At 46.4% G+C, this 21,686-nt stretch overlaps 1 protein-coding gene across 1 annotated transcript; it reads left to right on the forward strand.

Annotated features, from left to right (window-relative positions):
* The first annotated feature begins 1,611 nt into the window (after nucleotides 1-1,611).
* Nucleotides 1,612-11,001, forward strand: STC1 (stanniocalcin 1). The gene is given in 6 exon segments (XM_075175011.1): nucleotides 1,612-3,274; nucleotides 3,276-3,455; nucleotides 3,458-3,653; nucleotides 5,932-6,074; nucleotides 7,102-7,313; nucleotides 10,580-11,001. Coding segments are annotated over 6 exon segments (1,062 nt in total). The 5' UTR covers nucleotides 1,612-3,214; the 3' UTR covers nucleotides 10,851-11,001.
* Nucleotides 11,002-21,686: the final 10,685 nt, after the last annotated feature.

Genomic DNA, 21,686 nt, shown 5'->3' on the forward strand with positions numbered 1-21,686 from the left:
CAGGGGGGGCCGCTGCCCTCGCAGCAGCTTCCAGCCAGAGAGCAGCTGAGCACAAAGCAGGGGGGATATTGACTCTAGGTTCCCCCCTTTTCTTTTTCTTCTTTTCTTTTGTTTTCCCCTATATTTCTTACTGAGGTTGGACAAAAATCTTAACACCTTGGGAACAGACTAACAGTGGTACAATAGTGTGTACTGTTCAATTTCATAGGATCTCTTGAATGGAAATGGAAAGAAGGGGACGGTTCGCTCAGGGCTAACAGTGCCTTTCTTTTTTTTCTTTACATGTCTCAGCCAGGAAACAAACCCTTCCACTTCAGGGCAGCATTTAACCTGTAAGGGAAGCTACGGAGAAAAGTCTGCTAGCAGGTTATGTCGAGCCTTTAGTAACTAATAGTGGAACTTCTTTTGGGTTTTTTTTGGGGGGGGGGGGGGGGTTCTCTGCTGATGAGATCTCTAGGGTCTAGGCCAGCTATTAACTGAGAACAGGAGGAGGGAAGATTTTTAGGGAAAATCTTATCCAGTAATGGATATTCTTCTCGTGTCCCTAAACCTTCTAGCCACGGTCTTAAAGGCGTGACCTTGGAGTGGGCAAACCACTGATCTTTGAACAGTCTAATGATTCCTGTACCGGTTATTTCTTTTTCCCTTTAAAAGCTTGAGTACAAGAGAGAAGCCAAGCTCCTCTGTCATCATACAGTGAGTGCAGAATGGAAGTTACAGGGGGATTTTGCAGTTCTTGTTGCTCTCAGTATGCAAAATAAGTAATGCAAATATGCTCTGGTACCAAAGGACTCAAATGTCTCACGCAGAAATTTGCTTGTCCAAGTCTCCTGCCAAATTTGACAGCAACTCAGTATGGGTCCTTCACTCCTGAATTCATTTTCCTACTTCCTTAAATCAGTAATAAAGGTACTGCCTTCACAAGGTCTTTTTGGAGACTCGATAAAGTTTTTCTGATATTATAACGTTTGCATGTGTCCTGATCCAATATATCAGACTGTATTGTAGTGCCTGTTCCCATTATCAAACTGAACCTCATCTTAATCTCCTGTTACTGCTAGCCGTAATTAAAACTGGTTGTTTTAAAAATATGCAGCAGGAACAAATACTAAATATGTCCCTAAAGGAGTAAATAAGCCCTGGAATAATGATATGAGAAAGAATAGAAAATGTGCTGGAAGAATTTTAGTATCTATAGGAACTACTTGCTACTAATTTTTCCTTACACTTGGACTCAAATCAGGATGTATACGTGCTCAGAGGGCCAGGACAACCTGTTTTGTTTTGCAAACTACTTCTGTTCAGATTGAAACATTAAAAAAGACAAGTAGGAATGTTCACCTAGGGGGTGAAGGGGTGGAGAAATTGGGCTTTGAGTTTGAAATTCAATTTTGTGGAAAATGCAATGCTTCCACTCCAAATAGGACTTAGATAGAATGGTGATTCATCCCCCATTGAAGTCAATGCCAGGGTTGCTTTTGATTTAATCAGAATCAAACCCTATGGGATTATTCTCACTTGCAAACTGGACTGGTCCTATTAAGTAGAGAAACCACAGTGCTTTTGCAGGGCTGCTTCTTTCTTTCTTTTTTTTTTTTTTTATTTAATGAAATTGGCTCAGTGTCACAGAACTGAGACGAAACCCGAAACCCTTCTGTTTCAGTGCTTTTTGAATGTTCTTGGAACATCTGGCACAGCTGTTATTTTGACCCCAAGGCAGGAGTACAACCTCACTCCTGTTCCTATTCCAATTGAAGCTGACACCAAATATGCCAACACGAATGGGGCTGCGCAGCCCAAACTGAGCTGTCAGCTCCCTCTCAGAAAAAATGGGAGCTCAGAGGAACCAGAGCAGTCCCGTTGTCACGGTCAGAGCTGTCAAACCTATGCAAAAAAAGACAGGAATGAAGTAAAGCAGTGGGCACTGTTTCTGGAGCTCCGCTAAGGAAGCGGCTACTTCTGTTTTTCTTTAAATTGCTTCCTTATTGACTTTTACATTTAGCCACTCATAAACCTGAATGAATGCCCACAGGACGAGGGTTTTTTGCACCTCCACTTAAATGAGATTTGTAGAATTGGTTCGTCCAAACGGAACTTCTGTACATGGACGGATCTTAATCTGTTCGAGCTGCATTTCCTTGCCTGACACCCCAGAGACGAGTATTTTTCCTTCGACAGAAAAGATGGTGAGGATAGCTGAGTGAGAATCAAACATACTCAAGATCCAAAAGAAGCTATCTCATCTTGATCAGTAATACCTGATATCTAAATCTTTCGACTTATTCTAAGCTGCAGGAACTTGTACTTTTTATCTAGAAATCTTCTTCTCCATGCACCTTCCTGATTTCCTTTCAGCTCTAAGACTTAATACTACTGCTTATACTTTCATCCCTTAAATACTCAGAGCCTTAAATTGTCTCTGGTATACAGGATAATCAGTTCTCTAGTGTGTTAATCCTCATTATGTGCCTATTAAAATGAAGATTAAATCAAGCATTAGGGTGCCTCCTCCCGTTATGAAATCTGAAAAACAGGAGTGAATTGGGGGGCGGAGAGGAAAACCACCAAACACCTAAAAAAATGTTTCTTGAGCTTCACTGGGAAGCAGTAAAAGCAAGGCTACTCTGAAGTCTGAGGTACGAACGCATGATTTTATTAACGTAATAGTGCAAGTGAGGGGAAGATAAGGAACGCAGTGTACGAGGAATAAGGTTTTAGGCACCGAGAGGGTATTTGCATGTGCCTACGTGAGGTGTAGGGTGTTTGTACACGGGTTCGGTGTTGCGCACACGTGCTTTGGCAGGCAAGAGGCGATGCCTCCCGTCTGCACGCACACAGGTACGTCCTCTTCGCCTTTCTGGGGGGCTGGGGTCAGGTGCGGAGCTGACCCGCCGCGTGAAGGCTCGGTGCCAGCCCCCGTGGTACGTGCCGTACAAAACTGCCCCTTCCCTTCTTCCAAGCCGCCGTAACTCTGGGATAAGTGCTAAACGGATGGGAAAATATCTTTTCTTAAAGGGCAGGTGATTTTTTTGGGGTGGGGGAAGATTTAGGACTGCCCTGTCATTTCCTTGAGCTCAATTATCCATAGGAAGTCCCCCCCTCCCTTTCCCACCGCCTCTCCAAAGATTAACTTTTTGGTTATTGTTGTTTGGCAGGTACTTTTAATTGGCTGGAAAATATTCTTCCTGTGAAGTTGCAGTTTTCTGGGGCTTGAATGAGTCCAGTCTGCCATTGGCTCTGCCCAGCGCCTCCCGATTGGCTCGGCAGCCCGCGGGGGGACCGATAAGGGCGGCTATAAAAGCCCTCGGCGCTGCTCCTGGTCCCCCAGCGAGCAGGAGCCAGAGGGGCCAGGCAGAGCCGGGCTGCAGCACGTCCCCGAGCCTCGGCAGACTCCTTTCTCTCTCCCTGGGAGCGCGTATCCAGATCCACATCTTTGCTCAAGCCGAAGTGGAAGAGGAGAGACACACACACACATACACCAAAAAAAAAAAAAAACCCACCCAAAAAACCACACTTAGCGGAAACTTGTCAGAGAATGCTCCTAAAGTCTGGTTTTCTCCTGCTGCTGGTGATCAGTGCATCTGCATCCTATGAAGCTGAACAGAATGACTCTGTGAGCCCCAGGAAGCCCAGGGTTGCAGCCCAGAACTCAGGTAACACCCAGCAAGGAGGGCTTTGAGCCTGAACCCTGATGTGTTAAAAACTGTTTCAGATGTCTCTACTGCTGATTTTTCTTTTTTCGTTTCTTTTTTTTTTCCTGTTTTTTTTTTTGCGTATAAACTTAATGGTAGGAACAAATATTAATTTAAGGGTCCGATTCAGGAGGCTGTTGGTGCATAGCTGGAGAAGAGATCTTCTCCTTTCAGGAGCTGGGTCAGGGAACCGGTGTGTGATCTGCTTGCAGGATGCAATCCGTTCTCTCTCCTCCTCCCCCATCTACTAAATGAGTTCCATGTACTTTTTTTTTTCTCCCCCCCTGCTTGCATGTATCTTTCTCGCTTGTCCAATTGCAATCATACTTTGATGTTAAATTGCTTGCTTTTTAGGAAGTTGATAAAATCCGTGGAAATTTGACTGAACCATTGTTCTGCCAAACATCTGTCTATTCAAAGAGGGGGGGAGAGAAATGCGACTTTGAAGAATGCAGTAACCTAGAAACTGCCCACTGCTAGCATTTATTTTCAAAAACTGATTGCTATCAGTTAGATGGTACCATAAAAATACAATTGTGACATTTAGCAAACTTGCTTTTACAATGGATAAAAAAATTGCTGGCAAGTCAGCTCTGGATGTCTCTACTTTGTGCACTATAGATGCTTAGATAAGTTGGACACATTGTCTTGAACAATGGAAATTAAAAATCTGTCTTCTAGTATACTGAAAAGATATTAGGTCTCTAATTTGGAGCTCATTAACAGATGTCTTATTTTAGATCTGCAAGGCTCTGCAGCATTATACTAGGGTGTTTGCTCAATTTCCTTTTGTATTTGGTTGCTATAGAAACATAGGGTCTCACTATTGCACCGTGCCTAAAACAATAAAAGCTTAATGCATACTAAGTCTGCTGAAAGCAAAGTTATAATTTGAACCTGTGGAAACATAATTATGGGAATGACTTGTGCGATGGTGAGGTTATGAACTGGGGAGAGGATGATCTTACCAAATATTTCTCCCTTCAGGCACGTAAGCAAGAGCAGAGAATAAGGAGGGGTTAATTGCGTGATTTTTTTAAATTTTTTTTTTCCTCCTCTTTTCTGTAAAGAGCCTAGTTATATAGACACGTCTTTAGGCTACAACTTAGCTCTTAATAAGGTGTATTCTCTTCACTAAATGCAAATCCTCACTTTTCCCACACCTAGGATCTTGATGGGAGACACTGGGTTTGCATTTCTTCCTAAAGAATGTCTTGTAACATGATCTGCAAAAGTAATGAATATGCCTTGCACAGACACATAAGGGGACAGATGTTCAGCTTACCAAAAAAGGTTAATCCCTACTAATTTCAGGGCAATCATGTGGCAATACTGCTGATTCATTGTTAAAATGCATAGTATCTGCACTAAAAAAGATGGGATGACATGGATACCCTCCTGTTCAGACTAACTACTGCCTCAACGATTTTAATTATACATGGTCAGCTCCATTACCTTAACTTTCTCTGCCCAAACGTCCCTTCTCCTTGCGAATCTTCAGCAATATGACCTTTCTTGGCTATGCTTGCAAACTGCTGGGTGCCAGGTTAGTGTTTAGCACCAAGCTGCTCGTTCAAGTCCTTTGTAGTACTGATAATTGACATGCAAACTAAAATCTTATTTCTAGATACTTTACGCTTTTTAGAAAAGCACAAATGCCTCCAAAGCTAGCAAAACCAGCGCTTCCTCGCAGTAAGTGCAAATTTCATGCCAGCTTATTGGCAATCGCCATCACTTCAGTCTCATTTTCAAATGAAGATTGAGAGCCAGATGCTGCCAAGTTGCTCTGACCTCCCTTCAGTCTAAGATCGTGGGGAAGAGCTCACCACCCGGTGCTCCTCACGGGCCCGCCCTCATTATTTCTGCCTTCTTTAGAGGAACTCTGAATAAAGCTGTAGATGCATGCAATCAGAACTAGGTTGGGATGGACCTGTAAGTCTCCATCTACCAAGGACTATCAGATGTTGCCTCTCTTTAAATCCGTATGTAACCGATGGAAGTTTTGGTAGTTGCAGTTTCTGTTCCTTGATTTGCTGGTGATCTGTTGCATGACTTCAGTTAACAAGTCCTTTGGCAGTGCCTTTGGCCTCTCTTCGTTACCTCTCCCTCCAGTCCCCAAAAGCCATAAGGCTACTGCTTGACTGCAGTTGAGCGTGACTTGACGTTGCGCTGGAGAAGGGTTTTACGGCGGTCGGGGAGCAGCGCGTACGTAATGTTGTGCCTGTGCCTCTCTCCGCAGCCGAGGTGGTTCGCTGTCTGAACAGTGCCCTCCAGGTGGGCTGCGGGGCCTTCGCCTGCCTGGAGAACTCCACGTGCGACACGGATGGCATGTACGACATCTGCAAGTCCTTCCTGTACAGTGCTGCTAAATTTGACACTCAGGTACAGTACGAGTATAAAGGGGACAAGAATAATGCCTCGCTGTTAGAGCTCCCTTTTCATGCCCCGATTCAATAAAGTGCTTTTACAAGTCCTGCGGCACTAGAGCCCGTGCTTAAATGCTTTGCTGAATTGGATGCCTTAATTTCTCTGTCCTCGTGGAGATGGGGTCTGTGCAGGCTTAACCCTTCCTTTCTTGAAGCCCTCCCTGCTGCTTAGCTACTCCCCTGAACCGTGATTTTGGTTTTTGGCTACAAATGCATCCTTAGGACTATTTTCTACAGTACATTTTCCACATACTGTATGCTATGTGTGAGGACTTGGCAAGGAGTGTTTTGTGGGGCGGAGAGCTAAGTTTCCTCTTCAGGAGGAAATATAAACGTTCTTCTAACAAAGTAAGTCTTCTGACTGTGTGACCTGGCACAGGGCTGGGATTTGAATTGGAAGTCCTCGGGCCTGGGAATGCATGGCCAGATTAGCCTCTCCGGAGCTGCAGTCACCAGCAGAATAAATAGGGTAATATCAGAGGACTGTGGCTCTGCCAAGGGCCCTTTTCCTTCGTACTGTCTTCCCAAAATGTGCACGCCCCCTCATTGCCTGCACTCTCACTCCCAAGGACAAACTTAAAAGCTCTTAAAGCATCTTGAGGTCTGCTGAACCAGATGCGTTAAATCCCTGGTATGCAGCGAGCGGTCCAGCCCCCTCCCGGAGCGCAGGATTGGCCCATCTCTGGTGCTGGCACTTTTAGGTCTGTTCACACAAAGACTTCCATTGCCTAAATCTTTTGGGAACAGGAGCTCGCTGTTCTCCCTGGACTGGGTGCATCCCAGCTGAAACTGCTGTGGATATAACTATGCAATAATTGCGAGCGTTTAGGGTCCAATTCCCTGCCGTGCTTGGTAAGGGACCTCCAGCAGGTCTGTAATTGCAGCAAGGGTAATTAATAGCAGCCAGCCACAGCGGAGTACCTGTTAAATACATCCCTTTCTATGAAATCTGTTGCAGTTTAAGGTTTTTCTTCTGTTTCCAGGGAAAAGCTTTTGTGAAAGAAAGCTTGAAATGCATTGCAAATGGGGTGACGTCCAAGGTGTTCCTTGCCATCCGGAGGTGCTCCACTTTCCAAAGAATGATCTCCGAGGTGCAAGAGGAGTGCTACAGCAAACTGGACATGTGCGGCATTGCGAAACGAAATCCTGAAGCCATCACAGAGGTCGTCCAGCTTCCAAATCAGTTCTCAAACCGGTACGTGGAGCTTTCCTCAGCTGAAATGCATCAAATGCAAAAATGTGAAGCACAGAGAAAAAAGTGAGAGGAACCAAATTGACTGACTTCTTACTTCCTAATATAGCTTAGCCTAAGTAATGCTCTTTGCCTTTTCAAATCCCTGTTAAGTTTTACCAGCATTCTTCTGATTCTCTTTTTGGTAAAAACACTTATAAACATCTCCAGGGGAGAATCATAAAATTAACTAGACATACATGACTTCAAAGCCTGGAGTTTATTTAAATGTTAGTTCTTTTAGGTTGAATGCAGTGTAATGGTAAACAGAGCTTTTAAATATCAAACCAGTTTGATTAATACAGCATCTCTGGCATGAGAGCTTCTCAACCTATTGCAACTTCATTCACTCCTTCAGGCTGCAGCCATCCCCTTTTTTGGGTTTTTATGGCACCTAGCAAATGAGGCCTTGCCCTCTGACTTACCAAGGCAATACGAAGAACTAGGAAAGCTTAAAGGGAGCCAGCGAACAGCTCCTCTATAACCTTATTCTGCCATCATCCTGTAGTTCATATTTCTAGGGATACTCTGATGTTCTTCATGGTCTCTTTTAGGGTTGTCTTCACCCCTGTTCCTTCTTGATAGCAAAGGCTGCCTGCAGAAATGGGCACGTCACGCTGCTCTCTGGTGCCTTTATCTGAGCACAGAACTGCCCTGTCCCCATCCTCCAAGGACAAGGGACAGAGAGAAGCTTCAGGGAGCTACTGCAGTCTGCGCAGTCACGCTGCAAGGGCAGGGATTTCTTCCTCTAAATCCTGGAACAATCAGTGCTGAGTCTTGTGATTGGGATAAAAGGGATCTTTTTGAACAGTTTGAGTAAATATGCTCTAGAATTCGAGTGCAAACAGACCAAGCTGCAATTTAACACGTTGGCTGGCTGCGGCTAATACTACAGCTCCTCTGGGGTGGCTCTTTGACTTGATCTAGAAGCATCTTAAACCTCCAGACCTATCCTAGGACAGGTATGCAAGTGATATATAGATGTTGCATCTCTGACCGGCATAAATTTAGTATAGAAAACTCTGCTGTAGATATTGTATCCAGAAAATTATACTTGTGGGAAGGCAAAAATTATACTTGTGTGTCTTTCCCCTCTTCCCCCAAACAAATTCAGAAGAGATTTGCTTGAGCGTTCCCCCGAGGGCCGGGACGAGGAGCAGGCAGCACTGTGGCATCAGTGTTTTACAGGCTGAAGGAGCAGTTCAGGTTAATACGATGGATTGTAGAGTTACACAGCCCTTGGCGGGGCTGTAGGGGCATTGGGGTGAAGGGGGGACGCGTGGACACTGGAGCGAGGGAGGGTGCAGTGACAGCAGCAGCGGTGTTATAGGTGTTGGGGATGTTCCTCTCCGGAGGACCGACCCTGAACCGGAGCCGCTGTCTCCCGAGGCGGAGGGAACTCCTCCCCCACAGCCGCCAACCCTTGTCGAAGCCAAAGGATATTATGACATGTTGAGTAACAAAAGCAGCAGGATTTCCCAGCTAATAGTTTACGTTGAGGTCTCCTAAAGCATCCTGCTTTCCCAGCCCCTGTCCCAACATAGCCACAGAATAAGAATGTGCCACTTGGCCTGGGACGCTGAGAGGAAGTAGTTAAAGGTCATAGCATCTTCCTGTGATTTAATCTCGTGGCAGGAGCAGGAGGGGAGGAAAGCCTTGTTGCCTTTGCTTGCAGCCTAGCTGCTGAAAGGCACTAGCGAGCTGTTTGATTGCAGCTCCAGCTATGGAAACCGCCAAGCTATATTTGTACGAAGGAGGTGTAGGCAGCGCAGCAGAGGAAGGTGGATAGGATCTGTTCCTCCTGTCCTGTTAGACTGGGACTGATTTAAGCTGGATGCATGGCTCGCACAGATGTATTCTTCATCAACTACTGTGCACGCTTCAGACCTTAATATTAGCACTGCCGAGCTGTGCTTGCTCCACCGTGCCAGAGCCTGGTCCTTTGTACTTCAAGTGCAGCAGAAACTTTAACCTCACCTGACCTCCACTGGCTGCTCTAAGGGCCAGAGCTGAGAGTTAGGAAAGGAGTTTGAGTGAGAACTCTCATTTCCCTCTTCCTTCCCCTCCTCCACCTGCAGGTTATTCTCCTCTCTGCTCCTGTGGAAAAATGTCACGGTGACCTTAAAGGCTTAAAATAAGTTCCCCGACGTCCTTTCAGGCAGAAGTAGCCCAGCAAATATGGGACTGCTCCTCTTTTCCCGACTTTCTCTCCCTAGGAGGATGTTCTGTCGTACAGTGAGGTCCCATTTGCCAGCTTTGCTCTCCCTGCCCGTGCCAGCCGTGCTCGCAGGGCTGTGCTGATTCTGCCTTAGCCTGTGGAGGATCGTTCCTTTGAGCACTGTTCTCCGCTCGGCTCAAGCAGTGCTGGGGAAACAGATCAGCACAATTTCCTGGCTCCCTCCTAGAGCAAGGAACGCGTACTCAAGGCTGTTGGAAGGCGAAAATGCAGCAGCAGGCTGTAGGGGAGGCAGGCATGCAACAGGGCAAAGCATAAGGTCCTCACTTGTGATTTAATGCATGGTCGGCTTGTTGGAAGTGACAACTGATTGTATGTCCTAAAGATCTGTCCCCAGGGAATACATGCATCTGTCAGGCTCTGCCTTGGACTGAGCTTGCTTCTCTCTTGCCAGAGGCTGTGCATGGAGGGGAAGGGAGGGGGACGGAAGGGAATGGTGCCACAGGGGTGGATGCATTCGTAGGAAGGGTCGTACTGGCTCAGACCAGTGGTCTGTTTAGTCTGTTACCCTGTCTGGTGATGGGCGGTATCTGTCTATTAGAAAGATGCAATTATTTTTCTTCCTAAAGCTCTAGAAACTTGGGTTGTTTATCAGAGAGTAAAACACACACTTAAGCCAGTTCCTAGATCGCCTTAGCTCCTCGCTCTCACCTTCTTCCCGATCCACCAGGGTAACACCAAAATCACTTGTGCTTATAGCCTTAGCTTTTAGAGCTGGGGCAGCTGCTCGTTTAGGACGACTAAATTAGAAGTTTGACGGGTTGTGTTCCTTCCGTATGTCATGGGCACAGCACCTCCAGTGCCAGGGCATTTGTTAGATGCAGTGAGAATATGTACATTGTGCACTGTCGAAAATCGATTTCAAACACACCCTGAATGACTTAAAAATTCTGATTCTCATAGTTTTATCACTTGGCTTGAGATCAGCTCTTACCTTGTTTCTTTGGTCTTGCTGGGAGATGCCTTGGAGTAACGGATGGTAACTCTCGTGCAGGTATTACAACAAGCTGGTGAGAAGCTTGTTGGAGTGTGATGAAGAGACTGTCAGCACCATCAAGGACAGCTTGATGGAGAAGATTGGGCCCAACATGGCAAGCCTCTTCCACCTGCTGCAGACAGATCACTGCGCCCAAGGCCACCCGCGCGCGGACTTCACCAGGAGACGTATCACCGAGCCGCAGAAGCTAAAACTCTACTTCAGGAACCTGCGAGGTGAGGGGACCCTCCCGGCCCACGCAAAGCGCAGCTCCGCCGAAAGCGCATAACGCCTCGGGGGAGCCACAATGGGTGTGTAAGGGATGCTAAGCACTACCAAAGCTGACGTCTCTCTTCTAGAAGAGTAATGCACCCAAACCAAGTGTACTGTAGCTAGTTTTAATAACAACTAGGAACTGGTTTTAGATTTAGTCATTAATATTTTCTATTCCTCTCGAACAAAACTTTTGCATGGATCTGTGTTCAGTGTCTCAGCTTTCCCGCCGTCAAAATGTCTCCATCTATTTTCTTCCCCACAAAAAGATACCCCAAACAATCTTAGTCTTAAATATAACCGTACAGTAGTCAGGCCTTCAGACACCAAACTCTAAATGTACTGTAGTGCTAACGCCATTGAAGTCTGAAGATTTGGCACCAAGGAGAATAGCTTATTCTCTCTTGTAGTAAGCTGGTAGGTGACGATAGATGCACTAATAACTATTGCACATCCTAAAGATGTCAATGGAATTCGTGTTATGAATCTGTGCTGGCCATGGACGAATATGAATGTCATATTCCTGGTCTCTTAGTGTCATACAGTCCTAATCCTTCCAATACAGCTCCGTTAACCCGTTGATTTACCAAACTCGCTAGCTGTGGATGATTCTAGTTACCGTGACCTGGCACCACAGTGCAAAATGAGTTAAAACTACCCCCCCGCCACACACCGAATCAGGAAAGGAACATTTTGTACTACGGAAATGATTAAAAGAGGTGCCAGTCTATGGTTGAAGCTAGTCAGGAGGTTACATAATCTTGCATTGTATTTAAAAGCTAACATCTATGTACTGTATTTAACTGTCTAAAGCTTTAAAAGAAATCTAACAAAAACAAACCCTGTCTTAAGACTAGAGTATTAAAGGTCTTGCTCTAACTGTGGTATAAATAGTTTTAAAATCTGTCATGTACTGTACATAAATTCCACGAGAGTCTGCTTAAAAGGAGCAGAATATAATAACTTTATTGCATAAACTTAGTTTTGTAAGTTAGCTATTTCTTTTTTCCTGGAAACAATCTCTGTCATATTGAAGAGTTCACATTCTACTCTGTGGCCTTTTTATAATGAAAGAGAGAAAATGTTTAGGACAGAAATTACAGGGCCAGAAACAAGCCTCTCTTCTCATCGTTAAAATGGAGGGGGGGGGGGAGAAAAAAAAAAAAGAAGAGTTCAGACTGGCCAGTCCTATCTCCACAGAGCTGCTGTGAGCCGCAGTTATACCCAAGGCACGAGTGCTGCTGGAGAGCTATTTGGGGAATTATCAGATGGCTGACAAAAAGCTGCTTTGGGATCTCATAGCTGCCACAGGGTAAAACCTACTTTAGAAAGTTGATTTCCGGGGAAAGGCAGGAAAAATCCTTAAATTCTCTGAAGCTTCAGAAGTAAAGCTATGTGCCTGCCTTTAAGTGGAGACATGCAGTAGTGCTCTCAGATCTGCCTTTCCTCCCATCCACCTCGTCGGCAGCCTCAGAACAGGAGCAGAGCAGCCGGTCCCGCAGCAGTAGCTGGGGGCCTCCCCCAAATGCCGCGCTCTGCACAGTAGTCTGGCCGGGCTTCGGTGAGCCAAAAAAAGCCACATTGTGGCATGCGATCAACAAGGCCCGTTCCACGCTCCAAATCTATCCCGTTAGAGTCCGTCTGCAGAGTGGATGACTCTTGCTCAACTGGTTAGAGAGCTAATAAAGGAGGGATCTATTTTTCTTTTCAAAATCTAAAGCAATATAACTTTTTTTTTTTTTAAACCACAAAGCCTTTAAACAATAACTTGCTGCTAATATATTGAAACCAGATGCAGTGGCAGCATTTCTAATATTGCTGTCTTCATTAAATGTAGCCCAAAAGTGCTGTCATAAAATTGTAAGCAGCAAAAAATGTTGCTGACGGTGGAGGGTTGTTATTTTATTTTTTTTTTAATACTCTGAATCGTGCCGTCCAGGGCAAGCAAGATGCAATATTGCTCGTTCTTAAATACAGTCAGGTATATCGAGTCCAACACAAAGAAGTTTTGCAAGGTGAAAACCAAAGGCCCCTTGAATGTCCTGACCCTAAAAGTTTGACATATGCTTAGGAACTGATCCCAGAACTGTGCATGTGCGACTCTCCCCCCTGCAGCGTTACACCTCGCGCTGCACCGTTAGGAGGCGGGGATTGCTGAACAGGGAAGTCTGCTGGGGTTTGTGCATCAAGTGCATCTTGCTTTTGGGGAAATAGGTACAAAAAAAGGTCTACCTGGCTCGAGGCAGTGTCCAAACAACCGCCTGGATGGCTGCACTGGTGCTACGGAGCCCAGCTCTGGGCTGTGCGGAGCAGCTCCCGTTTTGGGTACCCAAGGCCCCCCTGGGCTCGCACCAGCAGAGCTCACTGAGGACATCTAGCAGCCACGATGTTCCACGGAGATGCTCCTCATGGCAAGTGGCTTCTCTCTTGCTTTGTGCATCCACTTCTGTGAAAACCCAAAGAAGGTTTATAAAGTTGATTTGGGGCTGGGGAGGAGGGTTAGATTACCCCAAACCCTATCTTTTTGGGTTGTCATAAGTAACTTTCTTTTTCCAGTAGGAATTTAAACTTGTTGTCCCCTTAATACGGGTGGGAAGACGACTGGGAAAATAATTCCCCCCGATTCGATTTGCTCTGGTATGACAGGTAAACCTCACCTGTGCAAACCAAAGCTCTGCCTCTCCGCACTGGCACTGCTGTGGGGGACTCACCGGACGCCTCGTGTCGGAGAGCGCCTCGACCACCTCACGAGGCTTTTGAGCTGCTTTAATATGTCACTTTTTTTCCTATGCTGAAGTAATAAGGAAGCCGCAAGCACACATCCATAAAATCAAAAGGCCTGGGGTTCACCTTGCCTAACTTTTGCCATCTAGCTGGCCACTTAAAACTCTCTCTTATCAGGGGAGGGGGACGTGGAGGTGGGAGAGGCGCTTCCCGTCGACTGGGAAGGCTGCCTGATTTTAGGTGGTTTGAATTAGGTGAGAGAGATCCCCCTGGGGATGGGGAATGATTCTCAATATTAAGTCCAGCTATTTCACGTTTTATTTAATCTCTAATGCTTTATTTTTTTAATCTTGCATTCATTGCAAAATGATTTCTCTTGGGGGCGGGGAGGGGCTTATCTAGAAATGTTTGCATGATTCTCATTGTGATTTGTTTGCACTTTAGATGTTTTGTGCCATTATAAATTTGCATTATGTATTTATAATTTAAAGATACTAGAAGGGGGAGAGAGTTTGGGTTTTTTGGTTTTTTTTGCTGAGTACTGGAATAAACAGTGAGCATATCTGGTATATGTCATTATTTATTGTTTAAATTACATTTTTAAAGCTCAGTGTGTTCATATAAAGGTTATTTGAAACATATCATAGTAATGAGAAAGATGCAAGTTATTTTCTTTGCTTATTTTTATAATTAAAGATGCATAACATAATGAGGCCTATGTTGGATTTTCTTCTGCAATGAAATAAAATGTCAAATTTAAGGGTTTTTAGTGTCTGACTCTTTCATTAAACCTGGCTGTGACCATGACACTACCCAAGCAGCCGGTTGTTGCACTTACCTTCGACTGACATCGTGGCTTTTACGTCCGTTCTGGATGCCGAATGTCTCGGGTTCAGGTCCTGCCGCGTAGGTTGTGCGAAGTCAGAGGTTCGTCTCGCGCAGTCTTCGTCCCTTGATGCTGCTCCGCAGTGAGGCTGGAGAAAAATGGGAAGAAGGGGGTGAGTGCAGAGTAAACGATTCCTGAAGTAGCTTTTCGGCATCTAGACCGCCATGCCCGAGTATCGCCAGAATAATCCTCGGGGTACGTTTGGTCTGACCGAAACCTCCGGTCCTGGGCCCCGCCGTGTCCGAGGGCAGCTGTAAATCCCAGTGCTAAGAAAGCTCTTGTCGAGGTTCTCTTTGACAGTGGCCTGACCTTGCAAATTGTGTCTTATTCAGCCTGCTAACAGAATTCAGGCAGAACCATTTTTTAATGAATGTATCCATAACAGCATTGCAGGAAAAAGAAAATACCGTGATTTTGGCTTTGATGTACATGTAAATGTGCATTTACACTTCATTCAGGAAATCTCTAATTTCCAGTGGAAGATCAAAAAAACGTTTAATACTCATCAGAGGAAGACTGGCAGACTAATTCAGACATACTGCTCCAAAAGCTACTGCAAAGTTCAAAAAACTATTTCCCCTATCACATTAGAGTAAGACTTGTCCAAGAGAATAAATATTAGCAATACAGTTGGATTAAAAAAAAAAAAAATCTCTTCTTCCTTCTTGTTTTGTCCAGCAACGTAGAATTTACTTTCAAAAAGGGCTGTTAAATCTTTGCTTTTGTTGAAATCCCTTTTTAGTCAAAAGCGAAGTTCGTCATACGGTACAGTAGCTTACCGAAATGGGAATTTATCATTCTTTGCAAACAAATAAGCTGCTGTGGTTCACATACTGCGAGTTGATGAGCCAGAGCGATGCTTATTTAGCACCGCTGCAAACCAGGGCGGAGGTGCCGAGGAAAGCGGAGCTGCCTTGAGCTCCCGGTTACTGCTAGTAATTCGTGGGTGGTGAGAAGCCACCCCCACCTGCTTACCTTGATACCGTCTGGGAATTCTCCCTATTCCTGGCTCCAGCTGAGCTTCGCTGTTCCGCGGGAGTTGAGCTAATGTCTCGGAAGGAGGCAGAAAGGGCAGTGACGTACATCATCGAAGCACCCGCTGTACTGCCAGTTTGATTAGGTTTCTCATAAATTAAAAACTTAAAAGCAAAAAGGGTTACTAAGAAACGTCGGCATCGCTGCCATAACTGAGCATCGAGTCAGTTGGGTTTACAAGGGAATGCAAAACCAGTTCTGTACACAAGGGCCGCTGACTCGTCTGACGTGCCAGAGCTCCGAGGAATGGATGTCACCCTGTTGTCGCTCCTTTTCCATCAGTGGGGATCCCCAAATCACTCGCTGAACACGTGCGTCCGCTCACCTACCTGTAAATCACCCGCTGCTAAGGAACAACTCCCCACCCCGCTTCCTAGCAGCCAAAGCAGCAAAGGGAACAGCGTTCTATTAGGAATGACAAAAAAATTTAGGGGTAACTGGTGAATTATACATTGCTAGAAAAAAAGCCAGTTAACATTTCTGCTCTTGCAAAAAGAGTGCCTTGGAAATAGTACAGATGCCACGCTTCCAAAAGCTGGCTTTCGCAGCTATTTTGTAATTAATAACCACTATAAAATAATTACTGTCAGTACAATGTACTATTCATACGAAATCTTCATAAATCTCAGCCTGTATGGCTTCCTCGTCAGCAAACCACGTCCCTAAAATGAAATTGTTCTTAGAAATTTGAGGATTTTGCTGGCCCAAAGCAGCTCACCCCAATGCATGGAATCGCTTAGAAATCTGGACATTTCTATAATAATTCTACACCACAAATTCTGTTTGAAACCCTGCTCATTCTGGGTTGAATTTTTCTCTTTCTCCCCTTAGCTCCCCCGAGTGCTAAAACTCCACCCCAAAATGAAAGGAGTAAATGACACGAGAGCTCTCCAGCACGGTTCCAAGCAAGATCAACTGTGCTCCGCCAGAAACTGCAGCATTAAAATACAAGTTTTCCTTTCTCCTCCCAAACTCAAGACCGACCTCGCAGTGGGGATTATGTATCCTATAGATAAAAATGTCAACAATGCATTTACACAGTGTATAAAGCAGGCAGCACGAGTCAAGTGAAGTTTTTTAAAAAGAACAAAGGTGTTAATCAGACTGTTTGGAGGGGGATATGATTATTGTTGTTGTTGTTGTTATTATTATCATCATCATCATCATCATCATTATCATCATCATCATTATTGGAAATTTCATGGGCATTTTTTACCTGGTGTCCCCAACTGCGACAATATTTCTGAAGTGCAACAACTTCTCAAGAGTTAGAAAAAAAAGGACATATTCAGACCATGCTGGTCTTACTAGCACTTACATGCGCTCTACTGGTGCTGGTAACCAGGGTTTTGATTGCAAAACAAATGCAGCAGCAGGGGTCTAATCAAAGCAGCCCCCACGGTGGAAAGACTGTGCAGAAAACAGTCCTGGAGAGGAGATCTCGGCTCGATGACGACGGAGAGCTGGGAGTGCATTAAAGTCCTGGTTATCATCTTCAGATGGAACAAAGAGACCAGGAGCTAATTTGATTTGGCCGAGGCCCAAAGCAGATGATTGACTGATGTTCTTGTCTTGTCCTTTTTTTTCCTTTTTTTTTTTCAAGTTTCATTACAAAACAAGGGGAAAATAATTTCAGATTTTCCCGGTCCTCACCCTTCCTGCTCGCTTTGCTGTTCGGAGCAAGGGGGGAGAGAGAGAAAGAGCGAGCGCAGGAGAGGAGGAGTGTGATCTTTGGCACTTCAGATGACACTGGACAAAATGACGGAGTGAAATTTGGGAACAGACTTCACTTCCTGCCTCCGGTGAGCTTAGAAAAATAAAAAGCAGAAAAAAAAAACCCTTCCACAATATAATAAAGGACATTGTCTTTGCCATCATGATTCAGCCAGTACGACCGGGAATATGAAAGAAGTTTAAAAAAAAAAAAAAAAGTGAAGTAGGATGCTAAAAATATAATCAAAGTGCAAACAAATTGACTCCGCAGTCGTCGTTCCCATCGTGCGAGGTTCGATGGGCGAGATGCAAAGGAAAAGGCAGAAGGAATGCAAACGGCCGCAGACTTTACTGTCTTATAAACCAGGGAACTCGCAGTCACGGGACACCGAGCGATACAAACGCAATCGAGATTTTAATACATTTCAGTGTAAAGCAATGGCCAAAAATGATGCTGATGGCTTTTTGGGGGGTAACACTGCTTGAAACCCCTCTCTTTCCCAGGCCTGAGCGGCGGGAGGGATCCTCAGCACGTACGGAAACCTTATGGACAACATTGTTCAACAGCGTAAGCCACTCACAAAAATTACTTTCTTTCAATAAATCAGCAGCTCCTCCGCACCGCGGTCACGATACACAGACTTGTATTTTCGAAGGCTGGGTTCCTCCTCGAAAAGGCCAAGTTAGGCGTTAGAGATAACGTCAGATCATTTTTGCTGTGACCCCCCCTTATCGCGGCGATGGCGAGGGATCCACGTTGCAAGCGGCTGGAGAACCTTAGGCAGAAAATACCTGCGAGAGACACGGCAGTTTTATTCCAGACGACAGCTGGAAAAACTAGTAAAACCTGTATGAGCTCATGGGGGGGGAAATGTAATTATTTTCACACAGATGGGATTTTTTTCTCTTTTTTTTTCCCCCTTTGGTTTGTATTTTTAAGCAGACTGAAATGCCAGGATAGCCCGGATTGTGGCCACAAAGGACGATTGATCCCTGTTACCTGCGCCTTCCCGCTCCCCCCTCCAGCCTTTCCCCGGGCCAGGACGGATGCTGCGGGTCCAGGGGCACAAAACCGAGCCGGTCATAATGGTTATTTAAAGAGAAAAATCATTTTACGGAAACTGCGTTCCCTGTATTCTCAAGCCGGGAGAAAATTCCAGTTGGTTCCTTTGAATTTCCTTCAGGGTTATTTTTCATCTGCAGGCTTGGAGCGTTTTGTGCTGCAAAAACAAATCCCTGCTCTTCTCTCGATGTGCTGTTTGGCTTGGAGTCATCAACCGGGCTCAATAAAATCATCAGCCATCTCCAGCCAGTCGTGCCGAAACCCCAGCACGATTTTGCTCTCGACTGGGGAATTTAGACAGCCCGAACCAGCAGAAAGAGCCCAGCTATTTATTTTTATTGCTGTGCTGATAATTAATCCTAGAAGTTTTTTCAGGACTTAAAAAAATCTTTTTCTGAGCCGTTGTTTGCTGAACTGTTTCACATGTGTTTCTTAGAGTCACTTTTATTCGCTGGCCATGATTTTCATGGCAATGAGGTGTCCGTCTGTGGGATCCGAGTTCACATTCGTGGCTAATTATCTGAAAAATGTCCCTTTGGTCTTTTCCTAAATACTCCTTTATTCCTCCAGCCACGGTGAAGAGCACGGCCTCCATAGGGCAGGCTCGCAGAGAAGCCGCAAGCACGAAAATTTAAAAAAAATAAAATTAATCTGAACAATAAGAGAAGAATACAGATGTTTTCTTGGGTTTATCTTTCCTCCATCACGTTTGCTCACTCCGGTGCTCCCACGCACAAGTTTCCACGAGCATCGCTCAGCTCCCTGCCCCTTCGCCCGCCGTCTCCTGGCCGGGCAGTTCACCCCCTGCCACGCGGCCGCGAATCTTTCCTGCCCCGAGGTAAATCTTTCCTGCCTTCGGGCAAAGGCACTGTCCGCAGGAAGAAGGAAGGAGGAGGCTGAGAATCCCGGCGGCTCACGGAAAAGTGCGTGACGGGCGAGGTGGAGCTGCCCTCGGTGAGTCAAGAGAGTCCCAACGACGCACGAGCGTTTTCCTCCTCGTCACTCGCGCGGGTGCCGGCGGGGACGGACACCGAGCCCCGCTGACACGGTTAAAGCTTTGATTGATGGAGCTGGAGAGGGCAGATGTTTTATCGCTGTATCAGAGGAAAGGGCTCCGGGCAGATCCACCCACGGGGTCCCCGGGGAGATGCACCAGCCCCGGAGCTGGATTCCCAGGTCAGGGAGCAAACTTCCCTTAAGGATGGGGAGTGGTACGTTCTGGCCGAAAAAATGAGATTACCAGAAGGACAATATTGGTTTTTCCTCTGGTGTGGAAAGGCGTTCTGCTCTGCTCCCAGCATTGTGCGGCTTTATTCTTCCTAGGGGCGTATTTGGAGTTCACGGAGCCTGACGCTCGCCCCATCGTTAGTCACTGATCGGAGTCAAGTACGAGGGACCTTTTGCTTGAGGCCTCGGGGCCCCTTGGTGCTCCGGGGAAGATCAGCATCGGGAGGAATTTTCCACAAATACCCGGGATTTTCCCAGCATCCCTTTTTGGGGCTACTTGGGACACTTTGACAAAGCCCCGGTTTCAGCTCACGGGTATTCAGCAAGGCTGAAAAAGCAAATCGACACCAGCTGAGACAATCCCAGCCCCAAACATCAGCCCTTCTCCATCGCAGCGAGCCACGGCCACCACCCACGTCCCGTTTCTGTGCCACTGAGTTGCCAGGAGCATCTGGCTGCGACATCTCCCAAATTTCACATCCAAGCACAGCTAAAAAATCACGTTGGTGTCGTAGAAATCCTGCATGCGGTGGTGCCCGGCTCAGCGTTACGATCTCCTACTCAATTTTGCAGCAGCTAAGGGTTTCATCTGCCATCAAAATAGCAAACAGCCCTCTGCTCTCATATTCAAACTGCTAGAAAAAGCTCATCGTGTGCCATATAGAGAGCAAAATCTTCCCTATAGCCTGAATTTCCAGCAATTTGCTAAGCAGACAGCGGCCGAAAGGCCAGCGGGAGCCGCACGCATCCCATCTGGCAAGATGCGTGTTCATTTTTTCAGCATCCCCTGATATTCAGCTGATGGGCACGATATGAATGAATGAATAACACGGTGGTTTTTCTAAATTACGTGTGTGCTCGGAGAGGTCTGATGGGCTCTGGCTGCTTGTCACGCAGGCGGCGGTTCCTCACCGAGGTTGTAAATGTTGTTTTAATGCGGTAATAAGTTTCTCGCACGCTGAGTGAAGGATTAGCCACGTTCATTGCCCCTAAGTGCCTTAAAAGAAGGGCGCCAACTGTCCCAGCTTATTGCCACCGTCAACATCCCAACGCTCGGCTGAGATTTGAGCTCCCCCCAAAATCCTGTTCCCCCCTGGGCTAAGTCTAACTGAGCCAAACTAAGGATGGATTTGGTTTAAGCAATGACAGGAAAGAAAACACGGAGATGCTCTCTTCTGGGGAGGCATTTTGGGCTCCCAACTCAGGTGCAATTTGATTTTAAGACAATTATTGATGAAATCTCAAGAAGTTTGGGATTTGGGCATCATGGCAAAGGGCAAAACTGAAGCTCGGTGTTAATCCCTGCCGAAACCCCTCCCGGCTGCCCTGCTGGGAACGGGGCGAAAGCTGCGTCAGCCCTCGCACAGCATCACTCCGGAGGATTTCTCATGCAGCTCCGGGGCTGTCAGGAAGCGATTAAGAAAGCAAAGGAAATAAAAGCAAGTCAAACAGTTTTGATCCCGCTCTCCCTCTTCCCCCCACGGCGCTGACGCCGGAGAGCGGGATTATTCAGGGTCCCCTTTGAAGCCACGCTTGCGTCAAAGGACGGCACCTGAAAACGGGGAATCGTCTCGATTCCAGCCTGGATTCAGTGGCAGAGAGGAGCGGGGGCTGATTCGGGGCAAAGCCTCGTCTCTGCAAACTCTCACTGCCGCCCCAGCTGCCACTACCACAGCGCGTTTTCCAGTACTGCTACGGGGATTGCACTGGGCAGCGAGAAAACCAAAGCTGGGCTACGCACTTTCCCCCAAGCTGGGCTGAGACCGCTTCCCGGCTGAGCCAGCAAAGCCCATCGTGATCCACATCCCCATCCCAGCCGGGGAGCGCAGCCCCGCCGAGTCCAACTGCTCCCGAAAAACTGCTCTCGAGTGTCACAAAAAGACGCGTTTCAGAGCAAACAGGCAACCGAAAGGTTGATTTCTCCAAACCCACCCAAAAAGTCAGGGCTATTATTTGCTTTCCTCCCTGCCCTCCTCCTCCCGGGAGGCTCCGATGTGTTTTCAGCTGGTTCGGCCGCCGCCGGAGCCGGCGCGCAGCCTGACGTCACCCCCCGCGCTGCACCTCCAGCTCCCATTTATGCTGGCAGCGCTCTAAAGATAGATCCGAGCAAAGATTATCAGCCCGAGCGGTATTAATAGGAGACAGCTGCTCTTTAAAGAGGCTTTTAAATAATGTAAAGAAACTTCATCGTATTTTGAAAAGCC

This window comes from Calonectris borealis, chromosome 27 (assembly GCF_964195595.1).
Source record: "Calonectris borealis chromosome 27, bCalBor7.hap1.2, whole genome shotgun sequence".
NCBI lineage: Eukaryota > Metazoa > Chordata > Aves > Procellariiformes > Procellariidae > Calonectris > Calonectris borealis.